Source organism: Copadichromis virginalis, linkage group LG23, assembly GCF_057382275.1.
Source record: "Copadichromis virginalis isolate Kocher_CV1m ecotype Utaka linkage group LG23, C_Virginalis_male_GT1.1, whole genome shotgun sequence".
In the NCBI taxonomy this organism is placed as follows: Eukaryota; Metazoa; Chordata; class Actinopteri; order Cichliformes; family Cichlidae; genus Copadichromis; species Copadichromis virginalis.
In genome coordinates this window covers 37,829,633-37,848,908 of record NC_140639.1, presented here as the reverse complement: position 1 = coordinate 37,848,908, position 19,276 = coordinate 37,829,633, and the positions used below count along the sequence as shown (strand labels likewise).

Genomic DNA, 19,276 nt, shown 5'->3' with positions numbered 1-19,276 from the left:
TGCAAAAGATGCCTTTGGTTTAAAGGCAAAGACTCCAATTCAGTCTGATTTTAACCATGAAGGGGTTGTGTCGAGGGCTAATATATGTCCCTGCTGACAAGGGGTTTTGATATGGTTCATAGCTTTACACTAGAAGCTCTTTGTGCCTTAACCCCAGAGGGGCTTTGTGATTTCAGGTGGAATTGAACTGTTCACCCTTGACTTTCCAAACAGGTGTCTTTGCCAGTCAGAAACTTCTGATGTTGACAGACTGTCTCTTGCAACTCATGAATTTATGCTTTTTTCTGGTTTGTGTGTTGTTTTTCCTAAATTTTCTGTCTTTGTGTTTTTTTCTCATTCAGATCGACCGGAGCGTCTTAAAACCCGCTGTGAGCACCACAGAGACAGCGTAAAGACCACCAGTGCTGATGGATATCCTATAACTGGAGTCTACAAACCACAGTGTGATGCAGAAGGACAGTATCTACCTCAGCAGGTGAAACTCCAATTAGTACAGTTTGGCTTTGGGCTTTCATCTAAAACTTAATTTTGTTCTTCTAAATAATGTGTTTCTCATCTTTATTTCAGTGCCATGGCTCCACTGGTTATTGTTGGTGTGTGGACAGTAGAGGAGAGGAGAGAGCAGGAACCAGGACTCCACCTGGTGCAGCACCTGTAGACTGTGACAGACCAGGTGAGACTCTTATTCTAGTGTCCTGTACTTCATTCAGATTAGTTTTATTACCCCTCAGCCCTAAAAAGTTGTGGGGTATTGTTGTCACCCTGCAATAACTCGAGAATAAGGCGACATGGGATTTTCAGATTGGTACCACAGGTGTATCTAATAAAAATCTCAGATGAGTTCAAATCTCAGTGACCTTGACCTAAAGGTCAGAGGTCAAGTTTTCTAAAACTCTTATTTGTGAACAAGGATTTTGACATTGATGCATGCAGGTGCAGCTACTATGAAGCTGAGGGGTAGTACTGGCGGCCACCAGTATTTTACAGGTTTATTTGGAGTTGACACAGGAAGGTTTAGATGTGCTTTGTTTCTCTTTCAGATCAACCAGAGCATGTTAAAACTCACTGTGAGCACCACAGAGACAGCGTAAAGACCACCAGTGCTGATGGATATCCTATAGTTGGAGCCTATGTACCACAGTGTGATGCAGAAGGACAGTATCTATCTCAGCAGGTGAAACTGTGACTTTTTATTTATTTATTTAGTGAATAACTACAGTTTCTTCTGCCACTGTTCCTCCCTTCTTTCATGTCTGAAAACTCTTCACTGTTTATCAAATAAAGTTCAAAATGCCCCAAAGTGGAATGTATTTCTCATCTTTATTTCAGTGCCATGGCTCCACTGGCTATTGTTGGTGTGTGGACAGTAGAGGAGAGGAGAGAGCAGGAACCAGGACTCCACCTGGTGCAGCACCTGTAGACTGTGACAGACCAGGTGAGACTTCTTCATTCAGATTGTTTTACGCAGGTTGATTTCATGTTGACACAGCACAGCTTATATGTGATTATTTTTATTTTTGCCTTCAGGTCTACCGGAGCGTGCTAAAACTCACTGTGAGCACCACAGAGACAGCGTAAAGACCACCAGTGCTGATGGATATCCTATAACTGGAGTCTACAAACCACAGTGTGATGCAGAAGGACAGTATCTACCTCAGCAGGTGAAACTCTGACTTTTTATTTATTTAGTGAATAACTACAGTTTCTTCTTTGGCTTTTATCAGTGATTTCTTTTTGTTCTTCTTAAGACCCTTTTTATTGGTGTTAGTTTAGCTCACGTGGTTGAGCAGGCAACTTTATGCTGAAAAGCTCAACACAGCAGTCTATGTTCGACTCTCACTCAGGGAGCTTTGCTGCGTGGTTTCCACCACTGTTCCTCCCTTCTTTCATGTCTGAAAACTCTTCACTGTTTATCAAATAAAGGTCAGAATTCCCCAAAATGGAATGTATTTCTCATCTTTATTTCAGTGCCATGGCTCCACTGGTTATTGTTGGTGTGTGGACAGTAGAGGAGAGGAGAGAGCAGGAACCAGGACTCCACCTGGTGCAGCACCTGTAGACTGTGACAGACCAGGTGAGACTGTTCCCCCCCAAAGATTTATGTAATCAGTTCCATTTGTTTGGTTTTATTACCCCTCAGCCCTAAAAAGTTGTGGGGTATTGTTGTCACCCTGCAATAACTCGAGAATAAGGCGACATGGGATTTTCAGATTGGTACCACAGGTGTATCTAATAAAAATCTCAGATGAGTTCAAATCCGAACCAGAGACATCATTATCCTTATGGGAGATTTTAATGTGAACCCAAGATTGGGTTTGACAACACAGGATATGAACAAATCATAGGGATACATGGGCTGGGAGTGATGAATGATAATGGGCAGAGATTAGTTGATTTGTGTGCATTCAACAACCTGGTCATCGGAGGTAGCATTTTTCCGCACAAGTGGATCCACAAAAGAACCTGGGTATCACTGGACAGTGTGACAGAGAACCAGACTGACCACATCAGCATTAGCAAGAAGTTTAGAAGTTTTCTCCAGGGTGTTAGGGTGAGAAGAGGAGCAGATGTGGCATCTGACCACCATCTTGTAGTAGCCAACATGCAGCTGAAGTTAAAGAAGAACTGGACAAAAACAACACGGCGTAGAGCGAAGAATGATGTCAGTCGAGTAAAGATAAAGGGAGGAGTTCGGTTCAAGAGCAAGATCAAGGTGCTTAATTAGCTGCACCAGGGAGAGGAGAAAAGCAGCATACAGGCCAATTGGCAGACCATAAAGAAGACACTGAGAACAATCAGTGAAGAAGTGGTCGGAATAAAGAAATAGCATCATAAAGAATGGATCACAGCTGAGACCTTGGGCAAGATAGAAGAGAGAAAACACAAGAAGGTGGCAGTAAACTGTGTGATTCTTACTCTGAATCTGAATAAGTACGCGGGACCACTGTGTGCGGTAAGACCATCTCTTTTACTTCCTGTATTACCATCTACCGGCATGCATTGCCAGTGCGTAACACGTAATTACACAATCAAACAGTGAACACATACTGCCCATACAACAAATGTACCAGAGACAATTATGAATACACCACATCTCCCCTTTTAAACAAAAACAGAATATTCCTTTTCTCAGGACAGAACTTCTCTTTTTCAAAGCCATACAAGAACATCTGGCAAACAATCTGCATTACATTTTTAACCTTTTGTTTTTGTTTTCTTGTTCTTTTCTTTTCTTAACAACTCTTTTTAGCTTTATTTTACTGTGCTCTACAAAACCCTTATAACACAGTTACATAACAACAACCTTTTTTTTTTTTCTTACAGATCTAACTTTTTAGGTTTAACTATTGGCCTCCCTGACTTGGTTCTGACCACATCAGTGTTAACAGGTGTAGCAGGGATCACACTGGGTGTTTGAGGCTTCTGCAACACAGGCACATTAGCAGGTTCATGCACAGGTGAACTTAAAGGAATCAAATGCACACGATTACGCCTCACAGTCCCTTGTGGTAACTCCACTGTGTATGATCGGGGTGTAGAGTGATTTTGGATAACAGTGCCTGTAGTTTTGACATCAGTCACCCAAACTTGCTCTCCTGGGGACAGGCTGCATAAAGGTTTTGCGCGGTGGCGCCTGTTGAAGTTTGCCATGTCCATCATCCTCTTCTCCCTTTCCTTTCGAGCGAGCAGTGCGTTGTCCGGCAGTGTGGGCTCCAGCTGCGATGGAAGCATCGGCAGTGTGGTTCGCAGACGTCTGCCCATTAAAAGCTCTGCAGGGCTGTATCCGGACTGCAGTGGTGTAGCTCTATAGGCAAGAAGAGCTAGATAAGGATCAGCTGCTTTTTTCAGAAGATTTTTTTACAGTCTGCACAGCACGTTCTGCTTCTCCATTACTTTGCGGAAACTTGGGACTGCTTGTGATGTGTTTGAAGCCGTATGCTGCTGCAAAGTCTGTAAAGATTTGACCTGAATACTGTGGTCCATTATCAGACATGAGGACCTCTGGGATGCCGTGACGGGCAAAGAAAGATTTCAGGTGAGTAATGACATCGTTTGATTTTGTCCTGTTTAACAAAGCAATCTCAACAAATCTAGAGTGATAGTCAACAGCGAGAAGGTAAGTTTTCCCTCCCAGCTCGAAAAGATCTGTGCCCACTCTCTGCCATGGGCGGGCAGGGTATTCTGTTGGCATGAGTGGCTCACTGTTATTGTGTCTTTCTTGAATACACGTTTTGCACTTGAGCACCATCTCAGAGATTTGTTGACTCAGCCCGGGCCACCACACTGTTTGGCGTGCACGAGCTTTACATTTTACAACACCTTGATGTCCTTCGTGTAGTTTTTCCAGCACCTCATTTCTCATTGCTGAAGGAATGACAAGCCGTGTGTCTTTTAACAAAAGGCCGTCTTCAACAGTGAGCGTGGCTCGGTCAGGCCAGTAATTTCGCAGTAAAGGCTCTTGTTTTGCATGTTCTGGCCAGCCTTCGGTGCACATGTCCATGACGCGAGCACACACACTGTCGCTTTTCAGTTGTTCCTTCAGTGTTTGCATATATGATGAACTGACAGGCATGTTTGCTACAATACTGTCGACATATATGTCTGTGCTTTCCATTAGCTCTTTGTCTGACAGGTTCATTGGTTTTTTCAGAGGTGAGCGGGACAAAGTATCTGCTGTCCAGAGCGATTTCCCTGGGGCGTACTGCACAGTGTACGAGTAACGCATGAGTCTCATTCTGAATCGCTGGATCCTGGGTGGCAAGAGATCCAGAGCTTGTCCTCCCAGTAAGGAAACGAGAGGTTTGTGGTCCGTTTCAAGACAAAAATGTTTACCAATCAGGAAATCACGAAAACGCTCACACGCCCATGTAGATGCCAGTGCCTCTTTTTCCACTTGTGCGTATCGTTGTTCTGTAGGAGAAAGGGACCTCGATGCATACGCCACTGGTCGCCATCCTTCTTCCCACAGCTGCAAAAGAACACCTCCGAGACCATAGGATGAAGCATCTGCTGATACTTTAATGTCTCTGTTGGGGTCATACATTGCGAGCACTGGGGGTGAGGTCAGGGCATCTCGTAATGTTTTGAAAGCTCTCACTTGGTCAGTTCCCCAATACCATGCGTTCTTTTTGGAAAGAAGATCTCGCAGGGCTTTGTCTTTTTCAGCTAAATGGGGGATGAACTTGCCCACTTGATTCACCATGCCCAGAAAACTGCGCAACTCTGACACATTAGTTGGCTCTGTCATTTCTGTAATTGCCTCCGTTTTCTTCGGGTCAGGACTGATTCCTGTATCCGCTATGATGTGACCCAAGAAAGCAACCTTGCTCTGGGAGAGCTCGCATTTTTCAACATTCAGCGTTATGCCTGCTTTTTCCAGTCTTTGCAGTGTAGCATGGAGACGGGAATCGTGCTCCTGATGGTTACGTCCCCACACCAACACATCGTCAATGTGACACACCACTCCTTCGAGACCCTCGATGACCTCCGCCATCATGCGCTGAAAGTGTTCGGGCGCTGAGTTGATCCCAAACGGTAGGCGGTTAAAGTGGAACCGCCCAAAGGGTGTGATGAAGGTGGTGAGTTTGGCAGACTCATCGGACAGGGGAATCTGCCAGAAGCCCATGTTGGCATCCAGTTTGCTAAACACTTTGGCTCCTGCGAGCATTCCGAGACTTTGTTCAACCGATGGCAGCACATATTTTTCCCTGCACACATACTCATTTAGTCCGGTAAAGTCTATGCAAAGTCTTAGCCTAGGGCTGTTTTTCTTTGGAACAACAACCATGCCGGCACACCAATCCGTTGGTTCCTCAACTCGGGTAATAACACCAAGCTCTTCCATTCGTTGGAGTTCCTCTTTTACCCTTCCCATCAGAGGCAGAGGAAGCCTTCGCGGAGTTTTGAGTGAGTACGGCACAGCATTCGGTTTGAGTTTAATGTGATAGGCCCGCTGCACTTTCCCTAGACCATTGCAAAGTTTAGGGTAAGTAGTCTTCAGAGTGTCCATTGAAACCGCGTCAACTCGCACCAGCAGGCCAAGAGCTGTAATGGCGGGCAGGCCTAGCAGTGGAGTGCTCAGGTTTCTTACAACATAGACCTTCTCTGTTGTCTGTTTCGCTCCGTAGTTGAGCTGTAGCTTTGTAAAACCTGCAACGTCCAGTGGTGTTTTTCCAGGGCCTAACAAAGGTTTTTCTGGCTGCTGGAGAACTGGTCTGTGTTCGTTAGCAAAAATCTTTGATAAGTCCGAGTCAGCTATTACAGTCACATCTGCTCCAGTATCCAGTTTGAAAGTGATTTTTGCATCTTTCACTTGTATGTTGGCTGTCCACGCCTGGCCGTCACTGGAAACTGAGCCTAGGAAGAAACCTTGCTCCTCTTCCTCCTCAATACTTTGCACTGTCTTGCTTTGTCTGCAGACTCGCTGGTAGTGACCTTTTTTTCCACATAAATGACATTTTGCATCATTTGCTGGGCACTCAGGTTTCTGATGTGGAGAGCCTCCGCACTTGTAGCATTTGTTACTTTGTCTCTTGCTATATTGCTGTTGTGTTTTGACAGTTTTATTTTTGAACATGTTGAACTTTGTTTTGTCGTGCTTTTGTATCACTCTGTCAACTGTTTTCGCATTTACATGCATTACATTTGTTTCACTTCTCAAAGCTGACTGTTGCTTTTTGATTTCTTCTGACTGCCTGGCCATATTTATAGCTTTATCCAAGTCCAAGTCTTTTTCCATCTGCATGCGCTCAGACAGCCTCGTGTCGGCCAAGCCCACTACTATTCTGTCTCTTATCAGCTCATCGTGGAGCGGTCCATAGTTACAGTGCTCTGCTAATGCATGCAAGGCAGTCACGAATGCATCAACAGTCTCATTCGGCTCTTGTTTGCGCATATTAAAACGTGCGCGCTCATAAACAACATTTTTCCTGACAATGAAAAAGTTGTGGAAGCTATCTCTCACTTTAGCATAGTCCCGTTGGTCTACATCACTTAACTTTAGTCCTCTCAGGACGTCATCCGCTTCGTTTCCCATACAATATATGAGAGTGTTCACTTGATTTTCCTCCGAGCTCGCAGACAGATTACTTGCCTGACGGAATCTCTCGAAGCGACGGACCCATCTTGTCCATTCGTGTGGTTTGGAAAAATCAAAGGGCTCTGGTGGTTGGATGCTAAACGTAGCGCTGGGAGTGCTAGCCGCGGTGCTAACTCCTGCCCTCGGACGATCGTCTACGTCGTCATTCGGCATTTTGTTTCCACCTTCCCCTTCTCCTCACACTCGGCAGATGTATGGAGTCTTACGAGTCACACAGCACTTCTGACACCATGTGTGATTCTTACTCTGAATCTGAATAAGTATGCGGGACCACTGTGTGCGGTAAGACCATCTCTTTTACTTCCTGTATTACCATCTACCGGCATGCATTGCCAGTGCGTAACACGTAATTACACAATCAAACAGTGAACACATACTGCCCATACAACAAATGTACCAGAGACAATTATGAATACACCACATAAACAACAGCAGGACTAGGGCAGACAAAGCCAAGGCCCAAGCAGAATAGGCAGAAGCCCACAGAGCAGTGACAAAGAGCATTAGGAAAGACAAGAATGTCTATATAGATGGAATGGGAGCTGAAGCAGAACAGGCAGCATACAATGGTAACATGAAACACCTTTACGCAATAATCAAGAAATTGTCTGGGAAGTACAGCAAGCCAGAACGACCCATCAAGGACAAAGAGGGAAAGGCCATCACAGAACTAGTGCAACAGATGAAAAGATGGTCTGAACACTTTGAGGAGCTCCAAGAAAAGACCAGCATATTGGCAGCCACATCAGCACAGGTTGGACTCATCAATCAACAAGGAGAAGACCAAAATCCTTAGGATCAACTCCAATAGTAACAACCCAGTCATCCTTAGTGGAAGTCCCCTGAGGAAATACACTCTTTTACTTAACTAGGTGGAACCGATGCAGATGTCAAGACAAGGATTGGAAAAGCAAGAGCCGCCTTCATCCAGCTCAAAAACATTTGGGCATCCAGAGAGATGACCCTGACTACCAAGATCCGACTGTTCAACTCCAACGTGAAGTCAGTACTGCTGTAAGGGGCTGAAACCTGGAAGACAAATAAAACCTCAAATAGAAAAATCCAGACATTCCTCAACAGCTGTCTCAGAAGGATTCTCCACATTCGCTGGCCAGACACAATCAGTAACATCAAACTACGGGAAATAACCTGTCAACTCGCTGCTAAGGAAGAAATCAGGCAGAGAAGATGGTGCCGAGTAGAGCAGGGCGATATGGCCAAAAATATTTATCACGATATATACTTGAAAATTTGCGATAATGATATAACTGATGATATAATTGATGCGAGACAAAAATACAAAATACAATTCCACAACTTTACTAGCGCAAAAAACCCATCCATTTATTTTCACTTAAACAAGCAGCTGTTTTTTATGTGAATTAAAGCTATATAAAAGTTTAACAGTGCAAATGCAAATTCCTTGCTGAAAGTTTAACCAAAGGGCATTTCGAGTAGAAATGGGCGGACATATCCTGAGCATAACCATGTATAATGTCCACTAAAGGTAATGTGGTGTCCTCGGATCACAAATGGTCCCTAGGTGAATGGCAAACAAGCATATGGGAATCCCGAGGACACCACAAAGGTTTAAAAAGAGGTGCTTTGCAACATTAAACTGCAGTGTGCCAAATAAAAAAGTCAAATACGTATTCTTCGGACCATAAGGTGCACGGGTTTATAAGGCACATTAAGCAAAACAAAGCGGTCAAATAAATCAAACTTTATTCAACTCATTCTGCTTGCTTCCTCCACTTCTGTACCATTGATTCGTTAATGCTGTATTCTATCACAGCTGCTCTATTCCCATGTTGTTGCAGTATATTAATGACTAACCTCGTATTGTGGATGGATTATCTCAGTTGTTCTCCTGACTGAAGTTTGGTCCGTTTACAGCATCCTGCCATGCGATTGCATTCGTCTCTAACCATCGGGAACCCTCACGTTAACTTTTATCGAGTGGAAAAGTGTTAGCATTCATCCTCCAGCTTCACGGTTTATGTTATGCTAACATAGCTGTGTTGCTAGCGTAGCGTATCATTATATACCAGCTAGCCCAACTTCAGTAACCCTACAAACATCGCTGCTGTTTAGTTTCCTGTCTTCATTTATGTTGGAAGTTATAGCAGAGCTGTACGTTTAAATTTTTTCAGAAATCTCTCAGTCAGAACATGCTATATCATGCTTAGCTCGCTAGTTTCGCTAGCTACCTAACTTCCTCAAACTTCCTGCTAACTTCTAACTCCGTTAAATGTAATAAATTCTGTTTTCATGGATGCCTGGATGTTAAACTTAATTGTTACACCTGGTAAAGCAGCAATGCTGATCATTTTATTAAAGGTGAAATAATTTCGACAGTTTTTAACTCTCAATGTGCCGCAGTGTTCGTTTGACTTTGGGACCTGAAGCGGACGGAGTTTTGGACCCAGATTGCTCCCAGATTTACGAGCACCTTAGTCCGACAAATACGGCAATAACGACGGCCCGCTTTGCATGTTCTACAAAAAATAGTGCTTTGGTGGGTATCTTACGGACAAACACCAAACCAGTTCCACACCACTGAAGGTGCACCATTTTTACAAACCAATTCTGGTTCATCCGTTTCAGTCAACGATCCGCTTTCCCCCTTCTCATTCTCCGTTGCCGCCATGCTTTTTCGGCCATGTGCGTATGAAAACAAAGGCACTGCGCATGCGTGTTTTACCCATATTCTATCGCGATATTTTATATTCTTATCGTTGCCTAACATTATACCAGTATTACCGTGAAACGGTATAATATGGCCCAGCCCTAGTGCTTGGCAGGGCACGCTTTATGCAAAATACCAACCAACATCACCAGGCAGGCTCTCAGGTGGAATCCCCAAGGCAAGTGAAAGAGAGGCCGCCCAAGAAACACCTGACGACAGGACCTTGAGGCAGAAGCAAAAAAGATTGGCTACACCTGGACCCAACTAGAAATAATGGCCCAGGACAGAAATCTCTGGAGATCTACAGTACCTTTGGAGGCCCATACCCTGGGAGGGGTGACACGCAGTAATAATAGCGTCCACAAATATTAAAGTTTTAGTGGAGTCCTTTTCTTTCAGGAGCAGTTGTTCTCTCTGGGTGCCGTTGGTATTCCAGTGGCCCGTACTTCATTCAGATTGTTTTTATTCAGATTTATTTTCTGTTGGCACAACAAAGCATCAATTTCCTTTTTTCTTTTTTCTCATTCAGTTCAACCAGAGCATCTTAAAACTCACTGTGAGCACCACAGAGACAGCGTAAAGACCACCAGTTCTGATGGATATCCCATAACTGGAGTCTACAAACCACAGTGTGATGCAGAAGGACAGTATCTACCTCAGCAGGTGAAACTCTGACTTTTTATTTATTTATTTAGTGAATAACTACAGTTTCTTCTTTGGCTTTTATCAGTGATTTCTTTTTGTTCTTCTTAAGACCCTTTTTATTGGTGTTAGTTTAGCTCACGTGGTTGAGCAGGCAACTTTATGCTGAAAAGCTCAACACAGCAGTCTATGTTCGACTCTCACTCAGGGAGCTTTGCTGCGTGGTTTCCACCACTGTTCCTCCCTTCTTTCATGTCTGAAAACTCTTCACTGTTTATCAAATAAAGGTCAGAATTCCCCAAAATGGAATGTATTTCTCATCTTTATTTCAGTGCCATGGCTCCACTGGTTATTGTTGGTGTGTGGACAGTAGAGGAGAGGAGAGAGCAGGAACCAGGACTCCACCTGGTGCAGCACCTGTAGACTGTGACAGACCAGGTGAGACTTCTTCACCCCCAGCCCCCTCACCTCTCACAACCAGTTTTAAATCACCAAGAATGCAACAGACAAAATGCCTAAGTTGTAGCTGCAAAACAAGTACATCTTTAATATATAGTCTATGAACTGCAAACGAGGTTTATTATTTCATAATGACAACATTTCTCACTCACATTTGGTTCAGGATCTGAAGATATCTGACCCACACAGGCAATTTGTCTGATTTAGTCATACTGACAAATTTCTTTTGTTCAAATTCAATTGTAGACTTTTTTTTCTATCTGCTTTTATCTGCTCCCACATAACTCATAATAATTGCCATCCTACAGTGGGGCAAAAAAGTATTTAGTCAGCCACCGATTGTGCAAGTTCCCCCACCTAAAATGATGACAGAGGTCAGTAATTTGCACCAGAGGTACACTTCAACTGTGAGAGACAGAATGTGAAAAAAAAATCCATGAATCCACATGGTAGGATTTGTAAAGAATTTATTCGTAAATCAGGGTGGAAAATAAGTATTTGGTCAATAACAAAAATACAACTCAATACTTTGTAACATAACCTTTGTTGGCAATAACAGAGGTCAAACGTCTACTATAGGTCTTTACCAGGTTTGCACACACAGTAGCTGGTATTTTGGCCCATTCCTCCATGCAGATCTTCTCGAGAGCAGTGATGTTTTGGGGCTGTCGCCGAGCAACACGGACTTTCAACTCCCGCCACAGATTTTCTATGGGGTTGAGGTCTGGAGACTGGCTAGGCCACTCCAGGACTTTCAAATGCTTCTTACGGAGCCACTCCTTTGTTGCCCGGGTGGTGTGTTTTGGATCATTGTCATGTTGGAAGACCCAGCCTCGTTTCATCTTCAAAGTTCTCACTGATGGAAGGAGGTTTTGGCTCAAAATCTCACGATACATGGCCCCATTCATTCTGTCCTTAACACAGATCAGTCGTCCTGTCCCCTTGGCAGAAAAACAGCCCCATAGCATGATGTTTCCACCCCCATGCTTCACAGTAGGTATGGTGTTCTTGGGATGCAACTCAGTATTCTTCTTCCTCCAAACACGACGAGTTGAGTTTATACCAAAAAGTTCTACTTTGGTTTCATCTGACCACATGACATTCTCCCAATCCTCTGCTGTATCATCCATGTGCTCTCTGGCAAACTTCAGACGGGCCTGGACATGCACTGGCTTCAGCAGCGGAACACGTCTGGCACTGCGGGATTTGATTCCCTGCCGTTGTAGTGTGTTACTGATGGTGACCTTTGTTACTTTGGTCCCAGCTCTCTGCAGGTCATTCACCAGGTCCCCCCGTGTGGTTCTGGGATCTTTGCTCACCGTTCTCATGATCATTTTGACCCCACGGGATGAGATCTTGCGTGGAGCCCCAGATCGAGGGAGATTATCAGTGGTCTTGTATGTCTTCCATTTTCTGATGATTGCTCCCACAGTTGATTTTTTCACACCAAGCTGCTTGCCTATTGTAGATTCACTCTTCCCAGTCTGGTGCAGGTCTACAATACTTTTCCTGGTATCCTTCGAAAGCTCTTTGGTCTTGGCCATGGCGGAGTTTGGAGTCTGACTGTTTGAGGCTGTGGACAGGTGTCTTTTATACAGATGATGAGTTCAAACAGGTGCCATTCATACAGGTAACGTGTGGGGGACAGAAAAGCTTCTTACAAAAGACGTTACAGGTCTGTGAGAGCCAGAGATTTTCCTTGTTTGAGGTGACCAAATACTTATTTTCCACCCTGATTTACGAATAAATTCTTTACAAATCCTACCATGTGAATTCATGGATTTTTTTTTCACATTCTGTCTCTCACAGTTGAAGTGTACCTCTGGTGCAAATTACTGACCTCTGTCATCATTTTAGGTGGGGGAACTTGCACAATCGGTGGCTGACTAAATACTTTTTTGCCCCACTGTAGTTTGCCAGTCTGCAGATGGAACTGATGGATCATCCAGTTGTTGCTCTTTTCCAAACCACCATATTTAGTGGGTAGTCTGAACATTAAATAGAAGCAAAACCAAGTGATCCAGAAGACTAAATTGCAACATGCTAACTGCCACTATAATAAACACTTCTGGAAAAGCTAACTGCATTAATATTTTGGTTTGTCTTTATCTCGCAATAGAGAACTGTTCCCTTTCAAATTGTGTCCTCCTCTCCTTCTCAGTCTACAAACAGCAAAGTCTCACATTCAAAATTGACACTGAGAGAGCGAGGCTAGCGTAAACACAAGTAGAAGCCAGAAATGCTCTGAGGTTTAGTTTTAATGCTCTCCAATAAAGCGAGTCATTAAAGGGATTTGAACGCGGTAAACATTTCTGACAAAAGTACGATGTGTGTATATGTGTGCCTCTTTAAACACGAAGCATCCCCTCACCATTAGCTTCCAACTAACACTGTAGTATAAACTCAGCAAAGTAGGGAACATCCTGAGAATACAATTGAATAAATAATGATGAACTACAGAAGAATATCATCTGACTTGTAATTTATCTTTAGCTTTATGAATGGAAGTACTGATGGGTTGTTTTGGGGTTTTTGGCTTCCCCTTAGTTGCAGTGACTCCAACAGAACGCCCTGAGAGCATGTGTGAGCGATGGAGAGCCAGTTTGATTGAGCACTATGGTGGGAAACCTGGCCCACAGCAGTATGTACCTCAGTGTGAGCCAGATGGAGAGTTCAGGTAAGCAGCAGATATGCAGTCATCAAAGGAAGTTCTCAAGGAAAAAATAATTGCATTGCTGTTTAAAAGTCTTCTGATTTTTCCGTTTGCCTGCACCATCCCAGTCCAGTCCAGTGTTACGGGGAGACCAACTACTGTTGGTGTGTGGACCAGAATGGACGCATGGTTCCCGGAACCAAATCAGATGATGCTGTCAAACCTGCATGTAAGCAATAATCGTCAAAGATATATGTCATTGTACTGTATTATATAAGTTTTGTCTTTCACTAATTGTGACTCAAACATTTTTATCCATCCAATTACATCCCAGGCATCTCGTCAGTGCCACCGCCTACGGTGCGTCCAACATCCCGTCCAGATGTCACCCCTCCCATAAACACTGGCATCACACTGCTGTACGCTCAGGGCCAGAAAATAGGAGCGCTGCCTCTCAACGGGACCAGACTAGACGAAAGCCGATCCAAAACACTATTGGCTCTACATGTAAGAAATTAATGGGTAGATCACATACTCTATAAAATTATTTTTTTAATCTTTGTTAATTTTTGTAATAAATTTGTTTGCTACTTAAAAGAAAGAAAGAAAAAAAACTGTCAGCATTATGTCTTAAGCAGAATTATGTCTTAGAATTATAAGTAAAAACTGACTTCACATCGTGTATTTCAAATTGTATGTCATTGTAAATACCCGGCACCTTGATTATAGAAAATATCTGACTAGTATAATAAATATTATGTATATAAATATAAAGTATTACATATTTGGGTAGAAAGTTTTAAATTTGTCAGATATATAAATATGGTGTTTTAGTTATTTTGTTTAGTTATTTCTAGTCCTCTCAGGGCACTTTATACTTTAGGAAAAACTACCTAAAATATTAGAGAAAGAACCCCAGGGAATAGGCAGTCCCCAATAAGCAAGCACTTGGTGACAGCGGGGAGGAAGAACTTCCTTTTATAACAGGAAGAGACCTCTTGCAGGATCAGGCTTAGGGAGAGGCAGCTATCTGTCTCGACCAATTTGGTGATGGGAAAGAGAGACCACAATAGAAGAAAAGCATATAGTTCATAGTATCTATAACTAACTTTGAGTTTTGTTGTTGGTTCACACCATGACCAAAATGTTGGAGGTGAGTTCTCATCTTTGAGGTACACTTGTGTGAACTGATGTATGTCAACACTTGTGAAGCTTGTATTTATGTGTGCGTCTCCAGGGTTCCATAGTTGTTGGTATAGCCTATGACTGCAAGGAAAACCAAGTCTATTGGACAGATTTGTCTGCGAGATCAATCAACAGAGCTTCAATGGTGTCTGGTGCTGAGCCTGAGGTTCTCATTAACACAAGTAAGCTTTCACAGTTGTGTGGTGCTTGTTCCTGTAATGATTGTTGTGGAATGCCTTAAATGATTTCAATATCTCCTCTATGATGTCTGGATCTCTGTTCTTCTCGCTTCTGCAGATCTCGTCAGTCCAGAAGGTTTGGCAGTGGATGTCAAACGCCGGCTGATGTTCTGGGTTGACTCTACTCCTGATGTGATTGAAAGAGCCAACTTGGACGGCAGTGGGAGGAGGACCCTGTTTGACACAGACTTGGTGAACCCCCGTGCAATCATAGTGGTTTCTTCCACCGGGTAAAACCATTTGTTCATCTTTCTTTGCTTTCACTAATTTCAAAATGCCAATTTCCAGATCCGTAGTGTTATTTGAAAAAAACTGTCCTTCTTGCTGTTGACGTCAATGTGATGCACTGTCTGAAGCAACCCGTCTCTTCCTCTAACTCCTGCTCTCCTTCCCTTAAGCCCACTGCCTCTCACAAAGAGCAGATTTGAACAGATGGAGTCACAGTGACGTCTTCCGCGGGGTTCTGGATTCCCCATACGAAAGCTTCAACATTAGCAATTTGGCTGTGCTTATGTTGTTTTTTTTAAGACCCTGACGTAATCACATTTGGATGAGATGACTGAATGTTGAGTTGTCAGCTAATGCTGACAGAGTTCTTGATAGTCTGTGCCACATAGCAAGTTGTTAGATAATTCCAATAGTAGGGACCTAGCAAACAGCTACTAGCTACATCTGCTGTCAGCACACCTGCTAATAAAAGCAGCCAATTGTTCTTAAGATATATATTTTAAAAAAAAAACATCCACCATATGTTCATGGATACAGATTGCTAGCCATAGCTTGGGTAAGAGATATGCGTATGCAATCTAATCTGTCGGGTTGAAACTGGCTGCAGAATTATGACAAAAAAGGTTAGGGCTTTTCGATGTCACTATCAAGAATATTTTGCTTAAATTATTTTGTCATAGTTTGAAGAATTAGAAGAATTGTAAGAAGGGATAATATGAAGTCTGCCTTGAACACAGAATACCATTGTTGAGCAGTCAAACAGAGGCATGCAGGTGATGTTCAAGAAGTACAGCGAGTTGATGGCAAACTTACATCTCAGTGTCTGCACAGCTTTCATTTTGAAAGTATTTTTCAGACTAGATAGGATAAAATGTACTGAACATTGAAATGTTTGCAGGGTTACCACTCAGTTCTCCCATACAAATAAGGATAGCCTTGGCTGAGTGTTTAGAGCAGTCTGAAGCCTCAACAACATCACAACATATGTATATGGAAAAAAATACAGAAAGGCATAAAAGCTCTACTTAGAAATGAAGAAAAGTATGTTAACATAATCTGGATTTGCAGACATGGAACAAGAAACAAACAAGAGCCCACACACTGTCTTGCAACAACCTGGAGGTGCTCTGCTGAGATAGCCTTCACTGTATCCACAGAGATTTTATGGAAGAAGAGGGCACAGATGGTTTTCAGTCTGTTACTACGAGAATGAAAATTAAACACTAGTTCTTTAACAAGCTATGACTCAATGAGGCCTGTACCTAATTCATTAGTACAGTGCAAACTCTGTTTTAAGGCTATTTGGCAGTAAGGGGGGTTGTTGAGTCTGGATTCTAAGATTTAGACTGTGACCAAAACATGACTTCATCATTATGAGACTGGCACTCATAGAAAAATAATGGCAATGGGGATTTTTAGGTGGAGTCTGTCTTTAGTAACACATGTTTGCTAATTCTATCACAAGTGACTTTTAGTGCTGTGTGTGTCGCAGCAAACTGAGCCAAGAAGACTGTCCTGAATTTACTGATGCCATTAATCCTGGACACACACGCTCATAGGATGAAAGCAAGAGGCCTTGATTGGCCAACTCGCCAGGAATAACATCTGCTCTTCATCACAGCAACTAATCACATAATCAACAGTTATGCGCGTGCATGTTTGTGTGTGTGTGTGTGTTAGTTAATGTGGTTGTTACAAATGATTAAACACAGCAGCAATAACCCTGGTCATAAAACCTGAAACGTTTGCTTGACATTATTGATTTTACAGCTTAGTTTCTGACTTAGGGGTAAATATATGGGGTGTGTGTGTTCTGACAAAAACTCAGGTTTGAAAAGTAATTACTGTTCCATACGGGCACACTTATGCACTTATGATTAAGCATGTCCTCTGTGGTTTCTTAGGCTGTAAAGTGAACACATGCAGTTAACCCTAACCAATAACAGGCGAATAGACCGAATTGGGGAGGGTCGCTGAATATTCTCATCTCTAACCACGACACTCAGCGAAGCAGACACACCAAAATGACACGCAAAGGCTTTATAAAAGCATATACACGTGTGAATGTGTCAGACATCTGCTGCCCTGCACCTTCACCAAATTCATAAGTGTGTGTGTGTGTATAAGCTGAACGTTCATGTGGTGTGTATTACCTGTAGTTCCCAGAGGACTGCCAGCACGTAAGCAGCCCACACACAGTGCACTGTTTAAAATAGTATTTAAATCTTCATTAAACAGGAAATATGAAAACACTGATAAATATGCCTGCATGTGTGAGGCAGTGTGGTCCACGTTCTCTATGTACACAGATAAAGCATGACCAGAAACTAAAAAGATAAGCCTGACCTTGACCTCAAATCAATGCAAAATGACTGTAGTCAACAATCCAGATGGAAGGGTGTGGAAAGGGGTTCATTCTGCTCATGTCCAGCTCCATATTTTTAATGTTGGACTCTAGAGTAGTTTTGCTTGACTCCCACAAGTAGGTCCCTTTTAACTCTTTTAGTCCCTGAAAGCTCACTAGAAGAAATGCTTGAATTTCTTTTCTCAACAGAGTAGTTTCTGTCATATTCCAGGCCTGCTTAAGAAGGAAATGACTGGGTTTGCATCAGATATTAATGAGGATGGTTTCTGCATATGCAGCTACCTGTTGGAAAAACCTGGACACTATTCTAACGGTCGTCAAATCACATCTTTATTAATATATTCTGAGGTGTAAAAAAATCACCATCATGGTTTCGGGGGAGGTTATCAAATGTTGTCTTTATGGAGAAAAGAGTAAAGGAACAATCAGAGTAAGAGTAATAAGTTTTCCCCTCCTGTGTCTCCCTGCAGTACTCTGTATTGGACAGACTGGAACAGAGAGGCCCCTAAGATCGAGAGCTCATCAGTGGATGGTCAAAACCGCCAGGTGATAGTGTCTGATGGGATTGGTTTGCCAAATGCTCTAACATATGACTCTGCTACTGAACAGATCTGCTGGGCTGACGCAGGTAAACATGGCCTCTATGCTGATGCTGCATTCATGTGAATTGGTCCCTTATTTATTGTCCCAGGGTTTTAAGACATCTGTAAACAGTGTACAGCTGCCTCTCAGACTATATACTGTCATATCTTGCTTATTGAGATAGTTGAAAACTCTTCAGTTAAAAGTTAATACTCTAGAATTTACCTAACCTATATTTTCTTGATGTTGTAATGAGCCATGCTGTCTTCCTGTGTCTGTCAGGTACAAAGCGTCTAGAGTGTATATCCTCAGATGGTTCAGGTCGAAGAGTAATCCACGCCAACCTCAACTACCCATTCAGCATGGTCTACTACAGGAACCACTTCTATTACACTGACTGGCGGAGGTAGTCTTCATTCATCTCCTTCTACTCAGATCACAGTGGTGGTTACAGTTCAATAAGTTGATATGTGTATATCGCTGATATCATTCCTCTCTAACCTGTTACTCACAGGGATGGTGTGATTGCAGTGAACAAACACAGAAGTCTGTTCACTGATGAGTACTTGCCTGAGCAGCGCTCTCATTTGTATGGCATCACCGTAGCAACGACCCACTGCCTACCAGGTGAGATATATTGTGTAATCAGAGTCCGTCTTTCAAGTTTGAAGGAACATCCACCCATCCATCCATTTTCTTAACCACTTGTCCAGTTAAGAGTTATGGCAGGGGGCAGAGCTGGAGCCTATCCCAGCTGTCATTGGGTGAAACGCCGGATATACCCTGGATAGGCTGCCAGTCTGTCACAGGGCTAAACTGAAGGAAAACTAACTGTATTATGCACACACTCTAACTTAAAGGAGTTGCAGACAGTGAACTCATTAGTTTGTGTACCAACTTTGCTTTTCCTGCACTGCACTTTCCTATAATCTCACAGATCCTTTGAAAAACATGACATTTGACAGTATGAATGAAATGAAACTAGATGCCTTCAGCAACATGTTGTGCAGGCTGCATATCCACTGATTACAGTTCCTCTGAAATGAATGGTGTTACTTGTGTGAGATTTACATTTCTCTCAGTTCATCAGAAACATTTCTGAGTAGGGTATCTTTCTGCCATCTGTTGCTATCCT

General features: G+C 42.9%; 1 protein-coding gene across 1 annotated transcript in view; it reads left to right on the top strand.

Annotated features, from left to right (window-relative positions):
• nid2a (nidogen 2a (osteonidogen)) overlaps positions 1-19,276 on the top strand; it is a 66,505-nt gene that overhangs the window by 43,661 nt on the left and 3,568 nt on the right. The window contains exons 18-33 of the mRNA XM_085449362.1: positions 342-475; positions 568-673; positions 1,041-1,174; positions 1,330-1,435; positions 1,528-1,661; positions 1,969-2,074; positions 10,318-10,451; positions 10,763-10,868; positions 13,437-13,566; positions 13,671-13,771; positions 13,877-14,049; positions 14,780-14,909; positions 15,025-15,196; positions 18,030-18,187; positions 18,424-18,547; positions 18,656-18,768. Of these exons, the coding sequence (XP_085305488.1) occupies positions 342-475; positions 568-673; positions 1,041-1,174; positions 1,330-1,435; positions 1,528-1,661; positions 1,969-2,074; positions 10,318-10,451; positions 10,763-10,868; positions 13,437-13,566; positions 13,671-13,771; positions 13,877-14,049; positions 14,780-14,909; positions 15,025-15,196; positions 18,030-18,187; positions 18,424-18,547; positions 18,656-18,768 (2,061 nt within the window). The remainder of the gene's footprint in view (positions 1-341; positions 476-567; positions 674-1,040; positions 1,175-1,329; positions 1,436-1,527; positions 1,662-1,968; positions 2,075-10,317; positions 10,452-10,762; positions 10,869-13,436; positions 13,567-13,670; positions 13,772-13,876; positions 14,050-14,779; positions 14,910-15,024; positions 15,197-18,029; positions 18,188-18,423; positions 18,548-18,655; positions 18,769-19,276) is intronic.